The sequence below is a fragment of the Apteryx rowi genome, unplaced genomic scaffold, assembly GCF_003343035.1.
Source record: "Apteryx rowi isolate R43461 unplaced genomic scaffold, aptRow1 scaffold_103, whole genome shotgun sequence".
Taxonomy (NCBI): Eukaryota; Metazoa; Chordata; class Aves; order Apterygiformes; family Apterygidae; genus Apteryx; species Apteryx rowi.
Genome location: NW_020447231.1, coordinates 1973719 through 1996092, shown reverse-complemented (window position 1 = coordinate 1996092; position 22374 = coordinate 1973719). Strand labels below are relative to the sequence as shown.

The 22374-nt window shown below is 38.7% G+C and overlaps 1 protein-coding gene across 4 annotated transcripts in view; it reads right to left on the bottom strand.

The window, feature by feature from the left end:
• Positions 1 to 22248, bottom strand: part of REV1 (REV1, DNA directed polymerase) — a 62612-nt gene extending 40364 nt beyond the window's left edge. For 2 of the 4 annotated variants that reach the window (XM_026066554.1, XM_026066569.1), the window contains exons 1-4: positions 22084 to 22248; positions 7439 to 7505; positions 6532 to 6664; positions 4503 to 4671 (exon numbers count right to left, since the gene is read on the bottom strand). In XM_026066554.1, coding sequence (XP_025922339.1) covers positions 4503 to 4671; positions 6532 to 6664; positions 7439 to 7495 — 359 coding nt within the window. In that variant the 5' untranslated portion in view covers positions 7496 to 7505; positions 22084 to 22248. Of the gene's footprint in view, positions 1 to 122; positions 296 to 4502; positions 4672 to 6531; positions 6665 to 7438; positions 7506 to 11923; positions 12015 to 22083 lie in introns of those variants that run through there. The other 2 variants (XM_026066562.1, XM_026066577.1) reach the window with 2 other exon arrangements.
• Positions 22249 to 22374: the final 126 nt, after the last annotated feature.

Below are 22374 nucleotides of genomic sequence, written 5' to 3'. Positions count from 1 at the left end.
ACTGATCCTTAGCTTAAGCTTCCTATACCTTTAGTAGCACTTCTTTTCCCCAAACTCTGCTACTTGGAGGCAGGAAAGCAGACTTTGCTAGTAAAGACTGAAGAAAAGGTAGTATTGAGTACCTCAGCTTTTTCCATGTCCTTTGTCATCAGGTTGCCCTGAACATTCAGCAGCAAGTCAGTAGTATCCCTGGTCTTCCTTTTGCTTTTTTTTCTTGCTATAAAAGCCTTCTTGTTCCCCTCCACATCATCTGCCAGTTTCAGCACTGAGCTTCAGCTCAGTGGGTAGATTCAATCTATCAAACGAATAGATTCAATCTATATGCTTCCTTTAACAGCATTTTTTACTATCTCTAAAACTTGCAAATTTATCACAAAAATTACCAGTTCCAGGCAACATATATCCAGTGGAACTAAGTCTGTGGGCTATTCTAAACAGGCTTCCCTGTAGTTTCTAGAATCTTCTTTATGTATTACAAAATCACACATATGACACTTACTTAACTTGCAATATGTTCTTAATATCTACAATGCTAAAAATTCCTCTAACCTCTCCTCCAGAAAAAAAATGTACCTATTACAGTATTTTTAATAGTTTAATAGTTAGAGAGGAATTATTTCATCTACTACCCAACTGAGTATTTGTAACTTCCACGTAAGCCACAGAAATCACAGAACAGCTAAGGTTGGAAGGGATCTCTGAGATCTTCGAGTCCAACGTCCCTGCTCAAAGTAGGATCAGCTAGAGCAGGTTGCTCAGGACCTTGTCCAGTTGGGTTTTGAATCTCTCCAAAGGTGGAGCCTCTACAACCTTGCTGGGTAACCTGTTCCAGTGTTTGACCACCCTCACTGCAGAAAAGTTTCTTCTTATGTTCAAATGGAATTTCTTGTATTTCACTTTGTGTCCATTGCCTCTTATCTGTCCACTGGATACTACTGAGAGGAGTCCGGCTCCATCTTCTTTACACCCTCCTATCAGGTATTTATACATATTGATAAGATCCCCCCGAGCCATCTTTGGCTAAAAGATCCTACAGGCTTACATGATTACAGAGATATTTTCATCACCTTGGCTCACGTGAACTATTTTGTAAATTTTACCAAAGCTAAATTTATTCTGTGACAATGGAACTCAATTCCCATTAATTCTTCTATTTGGAATGCTGCAAAACTCCAAATATTTTACTAATCAAACCAATTAAAGTTATCAAACTTCAGCTTGCTATCAATTTTCTCTTCCAATTAATTAAAAGATTATTTTTTCTGGTGCTGCATCATCTGTTCCCAGTGGAACAGATAGGAAGCTAACAACTCCTCCCTCCCTCCCTCCCCTGCAAACAACCCTCCCTCACACTTGAATGCACAGATACTTTGGTGATTTCAAACATTTAATTTCACCCGATAATTCATTAATACTAAAAATTACCTTTAGAGCAGCTATTTTAACATTTTTTATCTTGCTGGATTATTCCCTAACCCTGCAGATATTTTCTTTAGTGTTCACTCATCAGGGGCTTATGAAAACACAAGTACAGTGATTTTCCTAAAGTCTACATTATTTTTCCAAAATAATTACTGTTAGAATAACAAAGCATCTCTTCCAAAAGCTGTACTGGTTTCAGACTAGCAGCTTTTATTTATTCAAATGTTTTACACTCTGAATTCACATCAGAAGCAGCAAATGAAGTGCAACTCACCACACTAATTTTTGGTATTTTCTTGGCAAATTATTTAAAAATATTTTCTTCATATTTGTGTTAGATTAATGCATATCTTTAAGAACTTTCACTTAATCTAAAAAACAAAATAAAGAAACCACAACTTCCACTGGTAGCTCATTTTAGTGGTTAGTTAGCCTTGATCTTTGAAAGGCGATTTTATTATAAATGTAAAATAATACTTGTTAGAAGAACATTCAAATTTGAAAGCAAAGCTTCAAACCAGGTTATGCCAAAATTCAGATGACCTAAGTAACCTTAATTTGTCTCCTATTGCACATCGCAACCTTTCTAAACTATGTAAATATGTAGTATATTTTTCAAATAATACTTGCTCTGAATATAAAGCAAGAAAGGTACAGCAAGGAGATCTGCCTGCACTCCTGCTTCATTTGTTGCAGAAACAGAGAGGTATTAAAAAAAACACACAACAAGAAAGGGGAGTGCAGAAAAATGGTTTCTTAATTAAAGTAATCACACATTACTCTGCAAAATTGGATTTGGGGACCACTGTTACCACAGGACTATGTATACCTGTGTGATGCTAGTTAAATGAAAATTCTAGAGCTTTTTTGCACTTAATGACAGGACATGAGGTTTTATGAACATCTGACTTTAGACCATAATTCAGAACATTTGTAGTTCAGAATGTGCAAAGCTTTCAAAGCAGCAATAAACTTCAATGCATGCCTTATCATCCTTGTATGAGTAACTCTGAAAAATCCCTTCTTAAGTGTTTCATATGGCATACTCCAAATTACTGAAATTTCTGCTGTTTTACCTTAATCTCTTTTTGATGTTTCCCAATAAATAAATTAAAATAATAGCTATTATTGTGATAAGCATTATGATAAATTCATTAATCTTTGGGAAGCAGTCAGATGCTACAGTGATAAGTGCCAATAAAAAAGCTTGCATTAATTATTCATTCCATCTTCAGCAAAGAATTTGAGTCACAGACAGTAAATAACGCATAGGGTTGCAGAGAAAAGAAGAAAACAGGACACTGAATTAGCAATTTGCAACTTGAATAAAATCTTTTCTGTGCAGAGAACGTGGCACAGTGAAACAAGAAGGCATGTGATCACATAATTAAGGACTGGATCATAATGTGCGCACAGAAAGAAACAAATTAAAGCTGCACAGGTAAACTTAAACTTTTCATTTTGCAAACTAGGATGACAGGACTGAAAATCTAACAACATTACTTCATTGACAATTTGTGACAGTAACATTTTAAGGCTGATTTTTAACCAAACTAAAAAAAAATAAAAATCCATCATACTGAACTAATAGGATGTGCACGTGACTATTCAACAAATTCGGAACCTCTAAATCCACTGCATAGATTTTCACAAACTTATCTACTGAGGATAACATCGTTTGGTATTCTATGTGCACAGGTACTACACAGTGATGGAGTATTTAATCAATGAGTGTTCTACAATAGTGTTGAGAGCCAGGGAAAAAATGGGGGTTCTTGTGAAATTAGCTTTTATTCAGGTTCTGACATAGATTGTGCTCTGGTGAGATAGTCAGATCCTGCTTCTTTGGGCCTAATCCCCATAAATCTGCCTATACTCAGTTCTTCTGACTTACTCTACAGTAGCATGGTCTAGAATGAGGAGGTGCAAAAGTTGCACACAAGCTATCATGACGAAAATTTTAGAAGATTTCACATATTAAGTTCTAGCAAGTCTCTACTGAATGTATACAAACTGATTTTTCCAACTTGGTTAAAATCACATGCAGTTTACACCAACTAAAATAACCACATCTTTGAAACAAATCACATCTACTGCCCATTTTCTAAGTACTTAAACACACAAGGTGAGGCCCTAAAAGTTTTTAAAAATAACATCTAAAATCTTTTTCAAATTGAAGAACCTATCATTTCTGGCCAAAATTCAAAAAGTCACCTTAAAGAAGATACATGATATGAAACATTTGAGTCCAAAAGGCTCAAATTCAGCAAAGTTGTATGCAAATGAAAACAGCATTTTACAAGTGCGTATGCAGAACAGTTCCTTGACCATTTCTGCTGGTCCTCTAGAAAAAGCCTGGTTAGGAACTGCATGCCACCGACAGTTATTCCCCAAACATGTTCCTGCCTGTCCTATTTCCCACAGGCCCCTAAGATGCAGGAAGATAGCTGCAAACCAGATTAATTGTTCTGAGCCTGGCTATCATCTTTTCCAAGGACCTGAGGACAACTTCAGTTGAACATATATATTTTACTGTGTAGACGAACCATAAGACAAATTCTTTGGAAGTAAAACTGTTAGTTCTCCTGCTCACAGAATTCTTTTTCCTTGGTTCATTTGTTTTATTAAAAGTCACAACATGATATATTTTAGATGGATTAATTTCAATTTTATGAAAATGCTTTTCAATTGACATTCTCTTTTATTTACATGAGATGAACTTATGCAAAGTACAAGGCAAGAGGTTAATTAAAAAACAATTAGCTGGTAGTTAATAAAGCATACTGAGATGAAGGCTGGTCCACTGACTGGGTATTAACGTGGCAATCAGCAGGTCAGTGTTCAGCTTCCCACTACGACTGAGACTTTCTGTATGATGTAAAGTTGTTTAAGGAACAATATAAAAAAAAAAAAATACATTCTGTATGACAGTGGTATTTTTATTCAGCTGATGCAAGGATAGATTTATTTGAAACCAAATCATAAAYGCAAAATGCAACCTTTTATACAGCAGCTTTTCCAGATTTTTCTTCTTTTTTTCTAAAGGGAGAAATCTCCAAAAGCAGTGGGCCTAAACTTACCTTTCCATGATCCATTCTGGTCGAACTACTTTTTCTCCTTTCAGTTCTTTTATTTTGGCATTTGGAAGATTTGTGGCAATGATGTGCGTTGTTTTGGATCTGGAATAATACATATGGTATTGGCCTCCATGCAACATCATTAGCCTCCTTAATTCATCAGCTGAGGGATCTATAAAATTAAAAACAGAAATATTCCTGCTTTGTGTCAGCAAATACATTAACAACTACAGTTGAGAAATCAGATGCTATGAACCAAAAGAGTGCAAAATATTGTTTTTCTCCTTACAAGTTATTCGAAGACCAAATCAGAAATGCATTTCTGCAGAAATGTAGAAACCAGTGTTTCCAGAAAGACTTATTCAAAAAGCAAACATTTTACTAGTTATAGAGGAACTTTCCACAATATGTATGGAGGGAGGGGGAAAAAAACTCAATGGATTTTGTGCTAAACTGCTTTAAAAATCCCTTTACTGCAACATAACACAAAACCAAGTATTAGATTAAATTACTTATCTTTTAATCACAGTTTGGGAGAGCAGTTTACACCCAGAAGTAATAGAAATGAATTAATATGAAAATGGTGTAGTGATAGCATAGAACTCCTACTCCACAATTTCTGACTTAAGTAACTCTTTCCTTACCTGGCTATTCTTGAAATATACAGGGAACAGAGAGTACCTTAAAACTAAGATCTCTTCTTATCCCCTCTGAACACYCCAGTACTTATTTACGTATTAAGACTTTTTTTCAATGATGTGAAAAAAAAAAGTATCTTGCAAGCAGTAAAAAAGTATAAGTTTTTGGAAAACCTTTGATGGCAGTGCCACACCGACACCAAAAGAGTTGGGTCAGAACAAACAACAAGTACAATGGCTTTAATAGTAAATTTGGCACAAGATACTAAAAAAGTTCATCAACACAGGAAGGGAGAGCAAATTTTTTTTTGGAGAGAACACAGTTATAATTCCTTTCAGTGGCCTACTGTCAACCCTTGAAATTGTTCTATCACTTGATTTTACATCTAACTTTCAACAGAAAATAACACACTTTCTGCTAAGTATGATCATTCCTACTCCAGCCTTGTGGACAACCATCTTATGRAGCATCACTTAGGAACCACTGCCTTGAAGAATATGCAAATGATAGATTTCTACCAGAGAAACTGTCCATATTAAGAAACTGATCTGCCTGTACTAACAGCTTAACATGTCCAGCTTAAACTTGTTCATTTTTTATATATGGCAGTTTCATCTTGTGCTCAAGTCAGCACTGTTCCAGGATGCCAAAGCACTTGTACACATCAGTTATGTAATAATCGCACCATTCCTGGCATAGGTCCCTGAAAAAACTTCCGGGATGTTTCAGAAAGTTTATTAAGTTGTTTTAAGGAACCCAGGAGAAATTCAAACATAAATATGGTAGATTAAACATCTTACTCCTCATAACATGCACTGTCAGTCTATAACAGGCAATGTATATCCATGTCTTTCCTCTTCTCTCTTCCTCCATCTACTACTAAGGCGTTGTCTCAACCATTACTTTATCGTGAGCAAGAAAATCCCAACATATCCACCCAAACATAAATTTAATGTAAACACTGCAAGTCCAAAGCAACCATCAAAAGTTCGGGAAATTAAAATTAGAATATTTGCAGGCATATGGGGAAAGTTAAAAGGAAGTAAAAACATTTCTATTACTGCACTGTCCCCCCAAGCTCCTAGGTTTCATTTCAAATAATATGATCAGTGAAGGCGGAAAAATTTACTGCTATTTCTAACAGTGACAATTCCTTTAAATAATTTAGTGAAGCAATATTTATTACTCAACCTAAATCTGATTTTATATTGAAAACTTTAATCATGAAATTTGTGAAAGAAACATATTATACAATATAATTTAACATACGCAGTAATTATGATGTATTTACTTAGTTGCAAACATACATATTTGATAGCCCTTTGCTCCACTGAGGATAATAGACAGATACTATAACAAAAAAGAACAGATTCTTTAAAAACAAAAACTTCACCTGTAAAGCCATTGACGTAGATAGCAACTCCACTAAAGATACTTGATGAATTTCCATCCCTCTGGTGCTGAACAGCTGAGTCTGACCGGAATTGATCGTCCAGTTTCTTAACCTTTGCAGACATGTACCCTCCCTAGTTTTTAAGTTAAAATATAAACAAAAAAGGAAACATGATGCTAGTCTCATTTTCTAATGTTCACAGATTGAAAGTGCTCGCTTACAAGAAGACTGAAATGTTAAGCAGCATTCTTTCAAATCAATTTTGGTTGATATGCAAAAGACAAATCCTTTTTTCCAAACAGAAAACAGCAGGTCTGCTGCCCTAAACTCTTATCTGTAAGATAACTGCGTCTTGTTGCCAATTTTTATTGCATCTCATTGCCAGGATTTATTTCATATTTTYTTTTTCTTACTGTATAAGTTACTAACAAAATGGGGAAAGATGCAAGTTTGGATGATAAACCAGAGTCTCACTGGCCCCAAAACAGTGCAAAGAATATTCATCAAGCTCCAAATATTTTCTGTTCTTACATAYAGATAAGACACAGCAGTATCAGAAATACTTACATAAATTTGGTTCCTCGGTTATTTTTTTGTCCAACTACACAGAAATTCATCGAGACAACTACAAATAGTTTTTAAATTATTTAATTTAGTTTTTAAATGGTTGTTTAAAGCTACCCAAGGGTCTGCACATATTAATACTGCAACTTAGTGGATGTCTGTGAACTAACACTTCAAAAATTGGTAATTACAAAAATTATTTTTGAACAGAATTATGTTTTTCAAGTGAGGCAAAAGGATTAAATTTACAGCACACCTTAAGCATATTTTACAAAATTGCAACCCCTTTTTAACCATACTGCCATTTACCTTTTTTAAAAAAGCCACTTGGTTTTTAACGTACCCATATTCCCCAGCCATCGCCATCGCCAGCCCGTTTCCTCCATCCACCCCGCCTCATACTGAAGCTTCTGCATAGGAAGAAAAGCGCTGATCAGTTAGCTGTTTAGTAATATCATCACTAGCATTTCAACGATGCCTTAAGGGCCACCCACAGATCATCACAAAGATTACTGTTTTCAATGGGCATGTATTAAAATATGAGTTACACATTTAACCTAGAAACTAAAAATTGAAAAAAATCCCAGTTATTCAGTTTTGTACTAACTCATATTGTAGCTCCTGCTACATATCAAAACCACATATGCACATTTTGTTCTATTCACCCAGAATACAAAATGTCATTACAATGTTCAGTTTGCATTATGATTTATTAAATTCTTCCTGTTTAACATACATATCCTACAAAAAAGAATGATAAAAAGTTTTTAAACAGTTGCCACCATTCAGGCAAAATATTGTCCAAATGAGGAGCAATTTGTTCTTTCCTATCTGATACTCTCTACATGGTTGAATGCAGGCTAGAACTTCCTGGTACTAGAAACTGGATTGATTATACCAAAGGATTTATAGCTAATCACGGAAGGTCCAAATATTTGTTGCTTCAAATACAATAAATTACATAAAAGCAAAAAAAAAAAAAAAAAAGCCATTTTGTTCAGTGAAAAGCCAGTTGCTTAAATGATCTAATATGATCTACTTCTAGCTTTTTAAATTAATAAATAAATAAATAAATAAGTCCAACAAGGCAAATTAGTTTGTCTTTATGCAAGATGCTTATCCCTGGACTGTGAACTGTACACAGCAGTGTCCCCAGATGAGCCGTTAATGGGCTAGAACAGAACTGATGGAGAGAAAAAGTGTCCAACTGTTCACTGCACTCAAGTGATCCACATTAACTATAGCTGTTGTAACACTGAACCTAAAATATTGATTAATGGTGTAGGCTGATCAGGACGCCACTGCCTGGTATATTACATCTCTCACTTTCTCCTCTAACTATTCCCCTAAATAAAAACACTGTTTTGTCTCTTAGAGCTCTTAAAGTGTGAGGACAGGAATAGGACCTTTTATACTCTGAAACTAACAGAAAGAAAAGTTGGGCCCCTTACTTTTATTAAATATTTAATTTCTATTCCTTTATCCTCCATAAAAATGCACTAAACTACAGTTTATATGTAAAAGAAAGTCAAATAAATTTTTTACCTCCTCTTCTGCTTTTGAGAAGATACCTATTCTCTGGACTATCCATAGTATTGCCCAGTAAGAGCACAGAAGCTTTACCCTCCTGCCTACATGGAAGTACATATAACTGTGGATTGAGATGATAACCTATTTTGGTCACTTATCTATCCAGGCCTCAATTTATGCTGCACTGCTCTGCAGACTGCCTCATTTATCATAGTAAAATTTTGCCGCCCCTGAACCTGGCTGAAAGCTTAATTCCATCTTTTGTCTCTTATTAAACCCCTGCTGTTCTAGAGCTACAAAGCAGGTATACTCTGAAATACAGTTAAGTCACCCTGGATTGCAGGCAAGTCTGATTGCAGAACAAGAGATAGCTGCAGGAAGGTTTCACAAATACGGTGAGATTTATGGACTATTGCAAATATGCCACATTAGGCAACCATAGAATTATAGAGTTGAAGCGGGTATGACTAACTTGAAAAGACAAACTTCAGAAGTATTTTTCAGGATCTCTGCAAATATAGAAAGATCATGATGAACTTGGTTCATTTCTTCTTATATTTGCTGTAATCTGATACATAACCTACACACATGTGTATGATTACAAAGATTAATCATATGTCAAGGAGATGAGCTCTACACTAAAAACGAAGCAATGCAACTTCCCCCCCTCCCCTGCCAATATGTTATATTGGTCTCTGGGTAAGAAATACAGGTACCTAGACAGAATGTCTCCAAAACATTGGGTTTTCTGAAAATAATGTTTAGTGGTTTGGATTCTGTCCAATAGAATAACACAGAACTGTTAAGGAGAAGTGAGAAGAATGGAAGGACATGAGTTGGATGACCACATGAAATCTAATTTTTTCTGTGGAGAACAGTACATACTAGAAATGGCTAGAAAAATACAAATTTTCTGTATGAAGCAAATCTATCAACTAAACACAAGTTGTAATTCAAATGTATCACTTCTGGCTGAGGAGTTTTTGGAGAAAACAGAAAAGTCTAAGTTCAATCAAATAAAGCACTTATTCATTAAAACATCTTGTAGTCTTTTTAGACATCATAGGTAACAGTGTATGAGCCCATGAGAGACACTTCGTTTTTAACTATTGACTATTCTCACTCCTTCTTAATAAAGGACGAAAAATCTATCAAAAATAAACTCTTATCAAAAAGGGAAAAAAAGCAAAAAAACCCCCTCAAGACTACATGAAACTCATCACAGCAACATCAGTCTCACAAAGTTGTTCCTCATTCTTCTCCTTAAGTTCTTGAGGAGATAGGATTTGATAAGTAATTATCTCTGATCCCTACACAAATAGCCTCTTTATCTGAAAAACGCTCTTATCATGAAGAGGAATGCAGTCAAGAACAGTCTTGTATTCTGATCTCCTCATGATGGGTATTTAAAATTTGTTTGAAGACATCTTTCCAGTATCAGTAAGGTAGAAACTAAAATATTCAATGCCTGATAAACTGAAGAACTGCCTTCGTGAGAGACAACTTTTCTGAAACCTTGAAAAACCTTTAATTTCTCTTTGGGAAACTGGGAGGTGAGGAAGAAAGACTTCCATTCTGAAAGCTATTAGAAGAAAACACCACAACCAGTGGGGTCAGTCAAAATCAGAACAATGCCTGTGGGCTTAGTTTGATTAGAACTACAAATCAGAAAAAAAGAATACTTTAGGTTAATGTGTTGAAAACACGACACATCTATTGCTCAGAAGTTGTCTTCCTAGAAGCCAGAAAACCAGAGAAGCTACACTGTAATGCCTACTTCCAACATCTGATTATGATTTACCATTTTCTTGGCAGATGTGATTTTTGACTCAGGTAGTCCACCTGAACTCTAAACACACAAGTTAGGAACATGGTATTTCAATGATCACTAGATGCCTCTGGCTCATCTCTTGAGAGTCACAGATTATTTTCCTAATGCTGATATGAAAACTTGGAGACTAATACCTCCCTTTATAGTTCCAGGAACTGAATGATGAGCCAAGGTTTCTGGACTTAGGAGACTCCCCGCTGCTAAAGACTTGTGCTTACAATGCAAATTTTTCCTTGAAAAATCAAGATACTCTCTATAGCAGCCTTTCTGAAGCCTAAGGAACAAAGGAGTGTGAGAACCATCCTGCACAGGACATATTAAATAAGAAAAAAGGCAAAGCAAGATATAAAGAATGTTCACTGGTGCATGCAGGGATGACATAATGCTCACAGAATCACAGAATCGCTGAGGTTGGAAGGAATCTCTGGAGATCATCTAGTCCAACCCCCCTCCTCAAGCAGGGTCACCTACAGCACATTGCACAGGATCATGTCCAGGCAGGTTTTGAATATCTCCAGAGAAGGAGACTCCACAACCTCTCTGGGCAACCTGTTCCAGTGCTCTGTCACCCTCACAGTGAAAAAGTTTTTCCTCATGTTCAGATGGAAGTGTCTGTGTTTCAGTTTGTGCCCGTTGCCTCGCGTCCTGTCGCTCGGCACCACTGAAAAGAGTCTGGCTCCATCCTCTTGACACCCTCCCTTAAGATACTTGTACACATTAATAAGATCTCCTCTCAGCCTTCTCTTCTCTAGGTTAAACAGGCCCAGCTCTCTCAGCCTTTCCTCGTAAGAGAGATGTTCCAGTCCCCTAATCATCTTTGTAGCCCTTTGCTGGACTTGCTCCAGCAGTGCCACATCCCTCTTGTACTGGGGAGCCCAGAACTGGACACAGTACTCCAGATGTGGCCTCACCAGGGCTGAGTAGAGGGGGAGGATCACCTCCCTCAACCTGCTGGCAACACTCTTCCTGATGCACCCCAGGATACCATTGGCCTTCTTGGCCACAAGGGCACATTGCTGCCTCATGCTTAACTTGGTGTCCACCAGCACTCCCAGGTCCTTCTCTGCAGAGCTGCTTTGTCTATAGGAATCAAGATGAAGGGATGAGTAACAGAAACACTTTGTAAAGACCTCTGGAAGTAGGAGAGGAAATCAAGACAGGGGACTTAAACACTGATCATGAGCAGGCCAATTTCAAAGAAGACTTAATTTTTTTTATGTTTATAGTATCTAACTTGTTCCAGAAGAGTCATCTTGGCTTCTCACAAATCCAAGAGTACAAATACTTGGTGACTCAGTGAAAGGGAACCACCATAATTACTAGTTTTCAGGGCATCTCTACAGTCCAAAGCAAGGACAAACTGTAAAGTGACTCCTGGCCCAGAGAAAAGCATTTTAAATAAAACTGAAATGCCTATACTCTGGGCCTGTGAACACAAAGAAGTCTTCAGCAAACTAAAAAACTCACCTGATGCTGCACAAAAGCCTCTAAAAGTAGGAATGATATTCAGCACATTCCTATGAATAGAATCCAACTTTTCAGTGCAAGAGGAAAAATCCTTCAAGAAAAAAAAAAGTCAAAATAAGAACTGCTGTGATCAAAATGAACATAATTTGGCTCTGCACCTCTTTCCAGATCATACACAAATTGCAAAATCTTACTGTTCTACAAAGTAGAGTTCTTCAACTAGTGATTAAAGTCCAATTTTTTATTGGGAGATCCTTGTTCCAAACCAAAGGTAGAAGAGAAACCAAGAATTTTGATGCTCGATACATGACCACTAGCTCATAGAACCCTACAGCTCTACTCACAGAGCCCACTAGGAAAAGATATGTAATACCTCTTTGTGGACTGCTTCATGGGCCTAACATTATACTTCCCAATCATAATAAGAGTAAGTGGTTGTGGAAAGACTGCTAATCAAACCCTGCTGATCATGTAATGGAATGAAATGTTATATCCATATTCTATGAACTCTATAAGCATATATGTGTGTATACAAGAGTTGCACAGCACTGAGACTTTAGTTTGCAAAATACAGATGTGAATGTGCATGTTAAGTTACTATTTATTTCAATCTCATCTGTGTCATATACAACCTGATTCATGAAAGTTATTTCCTTAAAATACTCTAAAATCAGCATGGTACAGTTGTAAGATAGCTCACTTTCCATTATCTGAGATAGTTATTTCCATTATCTGGGGTAGTTATTATTCCCAGTCAGTACCAGTCCTGCCCAAAATTGAGTTGTCTTTGCTATACTCTTAAGCACTCCCTTTTGCAGGTACATGACGCAGAGACATTTCTGCTGCCTCTTCATGCGGTCAATTTGAATTTGGCATAATTTATATGCTCTGGCTCTGCACCACAGGAAAGCAGATGAACTATTTCCAAAGACAATCTGAGGCTGCCCTATGACTCAACAAATAACTCTGCCAGACTTGTGTCTAAATACATGGCACAAGTAACTTTTAATCTAGATAAATCAATAACAGGTAACCCGAGATTTGAGTTTAAGTGTAAAATAGAGTTACAGATATTTTGCTTTTTTGTCCAGAGTGAACACCCTGTCAAAGTCCTTTAATGCAAAAGAACTTGATTTAGTTAACTTATTTCAAACACCACACGCCTTATTCTTGACGGTGTAACTTTAATGCTTGCAGAAGTATGGATATCTCAGGCCACTGCTAATGAATATCAGAATCTTTTGCTTGAACCCCAGATTGAATCCATCCCAGCTCAGCAGGGCTTAAAAGTTGTTTCCATCAAATGGGTATTCTGTGGCCTTTTTGAGTTTCATGCATCTACATTCCAGCTCCCACATCAAACTCACCACTCTGCTTGGCACTAGACTGCAAGCTCTTTGAGGAAAGAACTGTTTTACGTGTTTACGCATTTCTCAGCACAACACAGTCCCATTCTTGCTGAGTCCTCTGGAAAAGAGCTGCTGCTACAGGGTCTAAAACTGTGTTTTCTACAATACATTTGTAAATTCAGAATCCAGCAAAAGAACTTAAAAAATAAATAAAAGATAATTCAGAAGTTTAAGATACCATATTTTAAATCCTCGTGATTCTAAGCACTTTAGATCTGACAATACTGTTCCATATTAAAAATAAACTAATTAGTATGTTGCAAAGCAACTGAATTTTTTTCAAGGAGGGAAATAAACTCTCAGGGTGAAGTTTCACAAGATGGTCTAGTCAACTTGATGGCTGACTGCCACCAGAAGGGATGGTTCTGCTCTTCAACCTCTGCTGGCCTTACATGCTCTACATGCCCCCACTCAATCTCTACATTAGCTCTGCACTCATACGACCCCTGTGATCATGCTAGTATGATGTGCCAATTCAGCTCCCTAAACCAGAAGAAAAATGATACATTTTTTCAGGGTTAGTTTCCTGCCAGTTCAGTGACCTGAACTGGCTCACACACGGGTCAGACAAGGCCAAGGCAGACAGGCAAACAAACAAACAAAAAAAAACAACCCCCCCCCCCCCCAACAACAAAGTGAGCTGTTAAGATTATCTCAGTCATTTCCAGAAATTCACTTTTAGGGCACAGCTATAACCAACTAACTACAGTGTTAATTCAGATGAGGATTTGCAATGAGCTAGCTGCTCTTCACTATCTACCCATGCTTATGTTCTTCTCCCCAGTAAACAAAAGGCTGCACAACATTCAAAGCAAGAGGCTACCTCGTGTTTACCACACAGTAAGAGTTTTCAAAAAAAGTTATGACAGAGCACCTGAGAAGGGATAAGCCTGCTCTCCTTCTTAATCCACATGTGCACATAATCACCTCTAACTACAAGCACCTGTTTCTAAATGGTCAGCCAGCAAGTTCCTCGCAATTTGACCTTTGATGATATTTTAAAGTAAGGTAAATTAAACTGGCTGAAAAAAATTTGAAGAATATCTTTCCCACAAACCACCCAGCCCCTCTCCCCTCCCACAAGTAAGCCTAACAGTGTAAGTTAGCAAAGAACAATCATGAAAATCTTAGGCAAATTAAGTAATGGACACAAACTAGTAGTGAGTATGAGAAATTTAGAATAATATTTTTCAAAAATATGAACATCCATAGCATTTGTTAGAAAGGTGAAATACCACCTAACCCATATAAAGCATGGAAAAAACCCAAGTCCTTCAGAATCAACTCTTTATGTGTAAATAACTACTCTAAAACTGTGTTCCACGCATACTTTCATTTGAGCTCGACAGCAAAGAAATGATATTCTGACCTTCAGTTCAATTACTCCTCCAGAAGACTACACAAAAACTCTGCGCTAAATTATTTCAGTTTCCAAACTGAAAATTTCTGCAACCCAATATGGTCTTTATTTCAGATCAGTTTATTTTAACATCAAAACCTAAACACTTTGTATACAAGTAACAACCAAAAAGGATACATTTATTGTTTTAGCTAATCATCTTAATGACCGAGAGCAGTTGTTTAGCAATTAACCACTTACATCAGAGCTATACAGGACAAGAATGTTTAAACCTTTTCACAATAGACTTAGAAACTGGGACAGATGATTATTTTAATTGTCACAACTTAAGGAACCATGAGCACGGGTAAAGAAAAAAGCAGAGGACCTGCTGCCCTAAAGTAAGATGGTGCCTCACAGTACAATCTGCATTAGCTTTGAGCAGCGTTTTCAACAAGATGCTCTTTTGCTTTTATACATGGCATTCGAGATGGTTAGTTCTTTGAAAAATAGCAAGCCAGATTCAATTTGAGACCAACTGTCAATGTTTCATTCCCCTCTAGGAATAACACTCAGTAGCAGCTACAGTCCATTTAGAGCTTGTCACAAGCAGTGGTTTAACTTAGTTGATTTTAATTTCTGCTCACAGAGGACTCTGGCTTCACTTTCAACATTTGTGTATTGTTTGGTAATATTTGTCCCCCTTTGGAGTTCTTCCGTGATGAGTGGCTTTTTCTCATGATTTTTTTTGATACATTTAACCATGTAGCTCAATTAACTTTTTAGTTCAAATATCATCTCCTTGATATAAGTGTTCTTATTGCCACAAAACACTGGCAGATTTCAGCAACTGCCTTCATTATTTCTCTTATGTATTTAAATTCTTTTGGGACTTCAACCAGAAGAGGACGTAGCACACTCGCAGTGTCTATGTCAGCTTCTGAGTTTCTAGATTCAGGAATAAAATCCATTAACTCAAATCAGGATAAGAAATGTAACTTGCGGAATTATGAATCTCAATAACGAGCATACTGAATGGTTTGTAAATCAAACAAAAAGAAAATCTCTTTCTCTCTCGGACTTAAGTCAGCATCTGAAACAATAAGAGATGAATATGCAAGATGGGTGTTCTTCCTTCAAGCCCCTATGTTTAGATGTCTACAGTGTTTGAGGGCAGAGAACTGTGTTACTCTTTTCTTTGAAAAAGAGGAGCAGGATGTTAATTTTTTAATTCATTTGTTTAAATCAACAGAACTCGCTTAGGAAGTGAAAACCTGGGTTTGTACACTCCTCAGACTGACAACAATCCAGTCCCACAACTCACGTCTTACAGGAAAAGCCTATTTTGAGGTTTAGGTCAAACAGTCCGCAGGTTGTACAACCAATAGTTAGCATAAGTGACCCCTCCATCCAAATGAGAAGAGTTGCTGCTACTGAATGATTTATGACTCACTAACCACAACTGAAGGAAATCAGGTGGAGCCAAGGGAGTGTTCCTAGAAAGATGAAAAACTTTACAGGGCAGGAAAAGTGGATAAGTGGAGGTATAACCATTCTCAAAGAAAGAACTGGAAAAGTTTCAAGAGGTGACCAAAACAAAGAATCTGTAAACGTTCTGAATTTGTGAACACTGAATTTAGAGGAACTGTGTTGGCAAAAATCTCTGACACATACCATCTCCAGGTTCACCAGACTCCCTAGGCATCAGGCCAGCAGACTGGTGAAATCTTGTAAACAGGTATTAAAACAATTTTGCTTGGTTTTACATATTTGTTTGCAGTGTCTGTATACACATATATGTACACAAGCACACAACAAATTCATCTGTTTGAGGACAGACTGTCTTTGTCTATTGCTGACCACCTGACTGCCCACCACCCAGATTAATCACTTTGGCAATACAGAATGGCATAGAAACAGATCTGCTCTCTGGCCAATGTTCTAACTCATGTAATGAGAAGGTATCACTCTTTCCTGTACAACTTATTTTTTCGTAGAAGTGTCCAGGGCAGCTGTGCTTTACGTTGAACTCAAGGTTACCACTGTACACTGAGCAGATGCTGAGCCAGCCAGGCTCTTCGGTGAAAAAGAGAGGCAAGACATCCACTTTGCAAATCTGAAGTGGTAGCTCACGTCAGGTATTAGGGATGATCCTCTCTCCATTCACATAAGGGCAGCACTAAAAACATAGCACTAAAAACACAGCAGCAAAACTCTAGGAACTTAAGTAACTTTATTAGTAAAAGTACTGATGACTACAGATTCAACATCTAAATAGGTGGATTTTCTTTGCATGGAGCTTTTGAATGATGTTTCTCAATTTCAACTGACATTGCATAATCAGGTTCCCAAATGCTCTTCTGGATTTGCCTTTGAAACTCTCAGAGCAGCAAAATCTTTTTTGAAGTAAAATCTTCACAAGGTATGGCTTCTTTGCTTAGCCTTAAAGTTTTAAGTTTCTACTCTAGTTTTTCTACATCTTTCCTCAGTCCATGGACATTACTTTTATCATCCACTCAGACCAACAAGACTAGCAGGAATCAGATGAAACTAGTAAGCAGTGAGATCAAAACAAATAGAAATATTTTTTTCATATAATGCTTAGTTTATTTGTGGATCCTCTGACACAGGACACCATGGGCATTAGAAGTCTATACTGGCTCAATAGATGACAGGAATAAAAAGTCATTAAAGCTTTTTAAATAAAAAGGTAATGAACTATAGGAGCTGAGTTATTATAAAAGGAAAGTATCTCCTTATGCTTGTTTCGTTACTGTTACCTTGGTAGACATTATTAGCAACTTCTAGAGACAGTACAGGGTTAGGTAAACTTTTGATCTGACCCAATATATTCTTAAGTTCCCTCCTAGATTCAGCTGAAAGTGATAGTCAGAGTTAGAGCACTATGTTCCTATATTTTCCCGGGAAAGTTTTCTTTGGAGAAAACAAAAGCACTCTAATTCTTTAAGATTCCTAAGCAAAACTCAAATCTGAATCACATTCTTGGTCTGAAGTGGTTTTAAGTTGGTATTTTAAGCACCTTAGACAAGGAAAAAAAGAACAGTGTTACACTGCTACTTAGTGGAGAAAGATGGATACAAAAAGGTCACAGAGCAAAAATGGACTTCCCCAGGCAAACGCGATGCTTGTAGAACTTAATAGGTTAAAATACAACATAAAAAATAACAGTAATCATTATGGAGGGGCAACACTTATCACTTCAAATTCCTGATCAGCCAGAAATTAGAATGAAAAATGGTATTTCCTCCCACCTGCTAGCACTGTTTTATCTGAGGATTCTTGGAATTGCTTACCAAATAATCAATTTCAGCATGGAAATCTAGGAAATAGTGACCATAAAGCCACTTTTTCCAGTCTCATCAGGCTGAATTTTCCCAATGCTCTAATGTTTCTTGAAAATAACAGGTAGTGTCTCAGAAAGCAGAAACTATCCTTTCAGTACAGACCATTATTTCACTTCTTTAGTTTAGTTGGGAGTTACATTCAAAAGCACAGTATGGTAAAATACATTTACTTACTCCACCTGGTAAAATGCATTATTACCTTATATGTCAAAGGGTCATAGAATTTCCTGCATGTTAAGAATTACTAGCAGTTTCATGACTTCCTTTAAACACCAACTCCTGGGTTTCCAAGAAGACCTAAGTGAAGTACTACCATTTGTCTGAGATGCTTACCCCTTGCTCCCTCGACTTACAGCTGATCTAAGCCACCTCGAAAAGATGAAGTCATGAACGTGGCGGACAGAACTTTATTTTACTTTGGAGATTCGCAGACAACTAGAAGCTGACCAAAAAAGTTAGTAACAGTCCTCATGACCCTGTCAAAAACATTGCATACCTCTTCCTGCCAACCTTACTCTTGCCAAGACTGTCAGTCTCTAAGTTGATACAGAAAAACCCTAGAGCAGATCTCAGCCCTACTTTGTGCAGTTTCGGCACTGCTTTCAAGCTTTGACATTCAAACCAATCCACCTGCATTTGCAAGAATGACTCTGCAAAGTAACTGAGCAGTGTCTTCTTCCAAGCTATTGAGCTTTCTCTTTTTCAGGGTTATTTTCCTTCATAAATCAAGAATCTGAACAGGGACTGCATGAAATCAGCAAACCACACAAGCGGGTAACAATCAGTACTCCCCTATGTTGGAATTTGAGTAAATATTTATGGATAGCTGGGATACTATTAAAGTATCAGAACAGAAAACAAAACTAGCACAGAAGAGATTACCACAATATGGCTAAGCTTTGTTTATGAAAGCAAGTAAGTTTCAAGCCACCAGCTTCAGCACTATTAAATAGGTAGAATACCAGCTGGGAGGCTCCAAGCTTTGGGATAGGAAATGAGTTCCACAAATGACAGTATTTTAACTTCAGTGAAAGCTAACACTGAAATTCAGTGACCATGGTCTGCTTAGGCAGTTACAGTAAAGAACATGAAAGACATAACAAGCACTTCTATTGGTATACCAAACTAAAAGGTATCTCTCAGATGAATTTAAGAGTCACAAATTCCTAACTCTACAGTAGCAGCAGCCCTTCAGTTAGTTTTGAAAATCCAAGCCACAGAAATGGAAGTTATCACCAGTGCCTGGAATTTAAAGCTGTTCTGCATATTCCCCTCCCTTCTATTAAAGGGCTAGAAAGAAAAAGGGCTTCATAATTCTGATTTCTATCCCATGAGTACGAGTCACTCCACATTACACACAGAAGCGGGTGACCRCAGACACAAGAAGCCCTCCTCCCCCAAAACATCTGTGTCTTCAATTAAAATGCTATCTGCTTTCCACAGTAAAGCAGAAAGATGCTCTTGGGGAGAAGCACTATATACAAACTTGTCTCTTAAAAAAGACACTTTCACAAGCATACTATATGACATGCATTTTGGAATTCCTCACCTGTTCCTCATGCTCTTATGCATCAACTTAGATGTGCTCTCTTTCAACGTTCTTTACAACTCCATGACCACTCTCATCTCTACGTGCTTCCAGTTTTTCTCATTTTGCTATGCTCAGGTAAACACATGGCACTATCACCAAATTAATATACACTGTATTCTTGGGGGAAGAGTTTCAACATTTGGATGTTTAGTTCCTTTTCATATCTATGCCAGGCAAACACACTGCTAATAGCTGTCAGAGATAATAATATACACCTTTAATTAAAAAGAAAGGGGTTCAATACAAAAAAAATCCATTCTTCATAAAATAAATAATAGCTAACAGATTAAATGGGGAAAGCACACGGCAGGGTCAGGCAAGTTACTCTTTTCCTACTTGTCCTGAACAAATGATTTATAAAAAAAAAAAAGTCTATGTAATCATATTAATTTTTCTACCTATCAGAAATCAGTTTTTGTACTTATCTGATGAATTCTTACTCTTCAATCTCCATAGTAGCTGAAACTGAGTGTAGGCAAGATTGGAAATTTGGCATAAAACTTCTTTAAAACAGACATCTGGGTCAAGGGATTAGAAGGCACAAACTCAGCACCCAGTTAAAAGACACTATCGCTGCATCTACCAGGCTCTGACTAAGAAAGAGTATGTACACACTATCCAGAAAGACAGACTGGTGCTACAACTGAAATGTGAATTACTGAATAATGTATCAAAGACGCACATACTATACACAGAAATAAATACAAACAGAATTTACTACAGAGACTTGAAATATATTAATATATTTCTGCTATTACTATTTTTAAAACAATGCATCTTCAAGTAGTTAAACATCAGCTAGTCACAAGGCAGGTGTCTGCACTGAGCCTCTTCTAAATGCTGTCCTACCAACAACCTCCAGTCTGACAGCCTACGATTATTTACTAACAGGTATTTGGTACATTGTCCAGTGGAAGAAATGGACAGAATAAAAGATCAGAATGGTGGGAAAGAGTAATAACTTCGTGCTTGAGACAAGCTGGCAAAGGAAGAATTTGTTAGAGATTTGGATTTGTGCGTAAGTGTCATGAACCTTAATAAGATGGAACTATTTCAGAAATAAAATTCACTATAACCTCTGGCAAGTAATGGTAATTAGGCAACTGGTTAAAATGGCCTATCAGAGCAACAATGGCATCTGAATGAATAAAGAATTCAGTTCATATAATTACAATCCACTGTTTTTATTTCTTTGGACAATATTATCCAATTGGACATTAGCCCTGGATTTTAACTCAAGACATAAAATAGGGAGTAACTCTTCTTTTCATGAAGAAAATATCTTGTCAACATGAATGGACTATTTACAGCTCTGTCATTTTGAATGCTCTGACATTACTTTTAAAGCATCAGAAATAATAAAATAGTACAGCACAGAACATAAGGAATTTCTACCAAAAATCTTGTGCTTGTGATATTATTTTTCTGTCTCTTCTTAATGTCAACATGCCATTTCTGCACATATCCTATCACGGGCTTTTTGCTCAGCATCACAGGTCAAGTCAATGCTAACTACATAGCAAAACAGAGCAGCATTATTTGATGGGAGGGGGTGAAGTAGCATCAATGAGCAGATTTGTCCCTTGGTATTAGTAAGCATAGGCTTAGTTAGCAGGCACAGTTGTTCCTCGTTTTAGCATACTGGTTACATCCAGCACTATTGCTCAGCATATAGAACTTGTAACAAACACGGTGGAAAAAACGCAGAGAGATATAGGCTGCTATGGCTGAGTGCCATAGCGTGTGGGTTGTTTGAGAGGGCAAGGCTGCATCAGGACTCGGGCTTTCCTTCTGCTCCTCCAACCTATTTCCCTGCAATGACCCCTTAGCTGGCAAAATACTCGCAGCATCACTTCAGCTTTGCCTCGGGAACTGTGTTGTGTCTGAAGCATAGGCCCCATGTGACAGACACAGACACACACGCACACACAGGTGCCGTGGCTGACAGTGGGGAGCGAGGGAGGGGACGGCGGAGAGCGGGGGTGCCTGACCCAGACCTGCAACAAACCTGGCACACCCTGGGCAAGTTGCAGCGCGCGCGCGCCCACGCGCCCCGGGGGTCCCCCCCCCGCCCGCCTCCCCGCGCGCTGTCTCTTATACCCGGGGAAGGCCCCCGCCGGCGGTTACAAAACCCCGCGCGCCGTCTTCCCCCCCCCCCCCGCCCCGCCGCCGCCGGGCCCCGCGCTGGGGGAGCGCTGCGGGCGGCAGCAGGGGGAGGCCCAGGCCGCGGGCCCAGGGAGAGGCTGAGGCAGCGCCGGGGCTGCGGGCCCCGCGCCCGCCGCTCGCTGCCCTCCTCCTCCTCCTCCCCCCCCCCCCCACAACACACCCCCAGCCCCCCCCCCCCCCGCGCGCGCGCGCAACGGCCATTCGGGCGGCCATGGGGGCCGGGACCGCCTCGCGGGCTGGGCTCCGCCGCGCCGTGCCATGAGGGGAAGCCGCCCGCCGCCGCCGCTCACCTTTCGCCGCGTCCCAGACGCACATTCCCGGGCGCCGCCGCCGCCTGCCCTGCCGGGCCGTGTGGGGGCTTCACATCGCGGCTCCCCCCGCCCCGGCACGGACGCGCACAGCCACCGCCGCCTCCCCGCCTTCTTCCTCCTCCCCAGCGCTCGCTCAGCCCCGGCCGCGCTCTCGCTCTCTCCCTTCCTTCCTCCCTCTCTCGTCCCCCGCCGCCTTCGCCTCCTCCCCCTCTCGGTGTCCCCACAGCAGCCCCTCCTCCACCCGCCCTTCCTGCGAGCGCGTCACGAGAG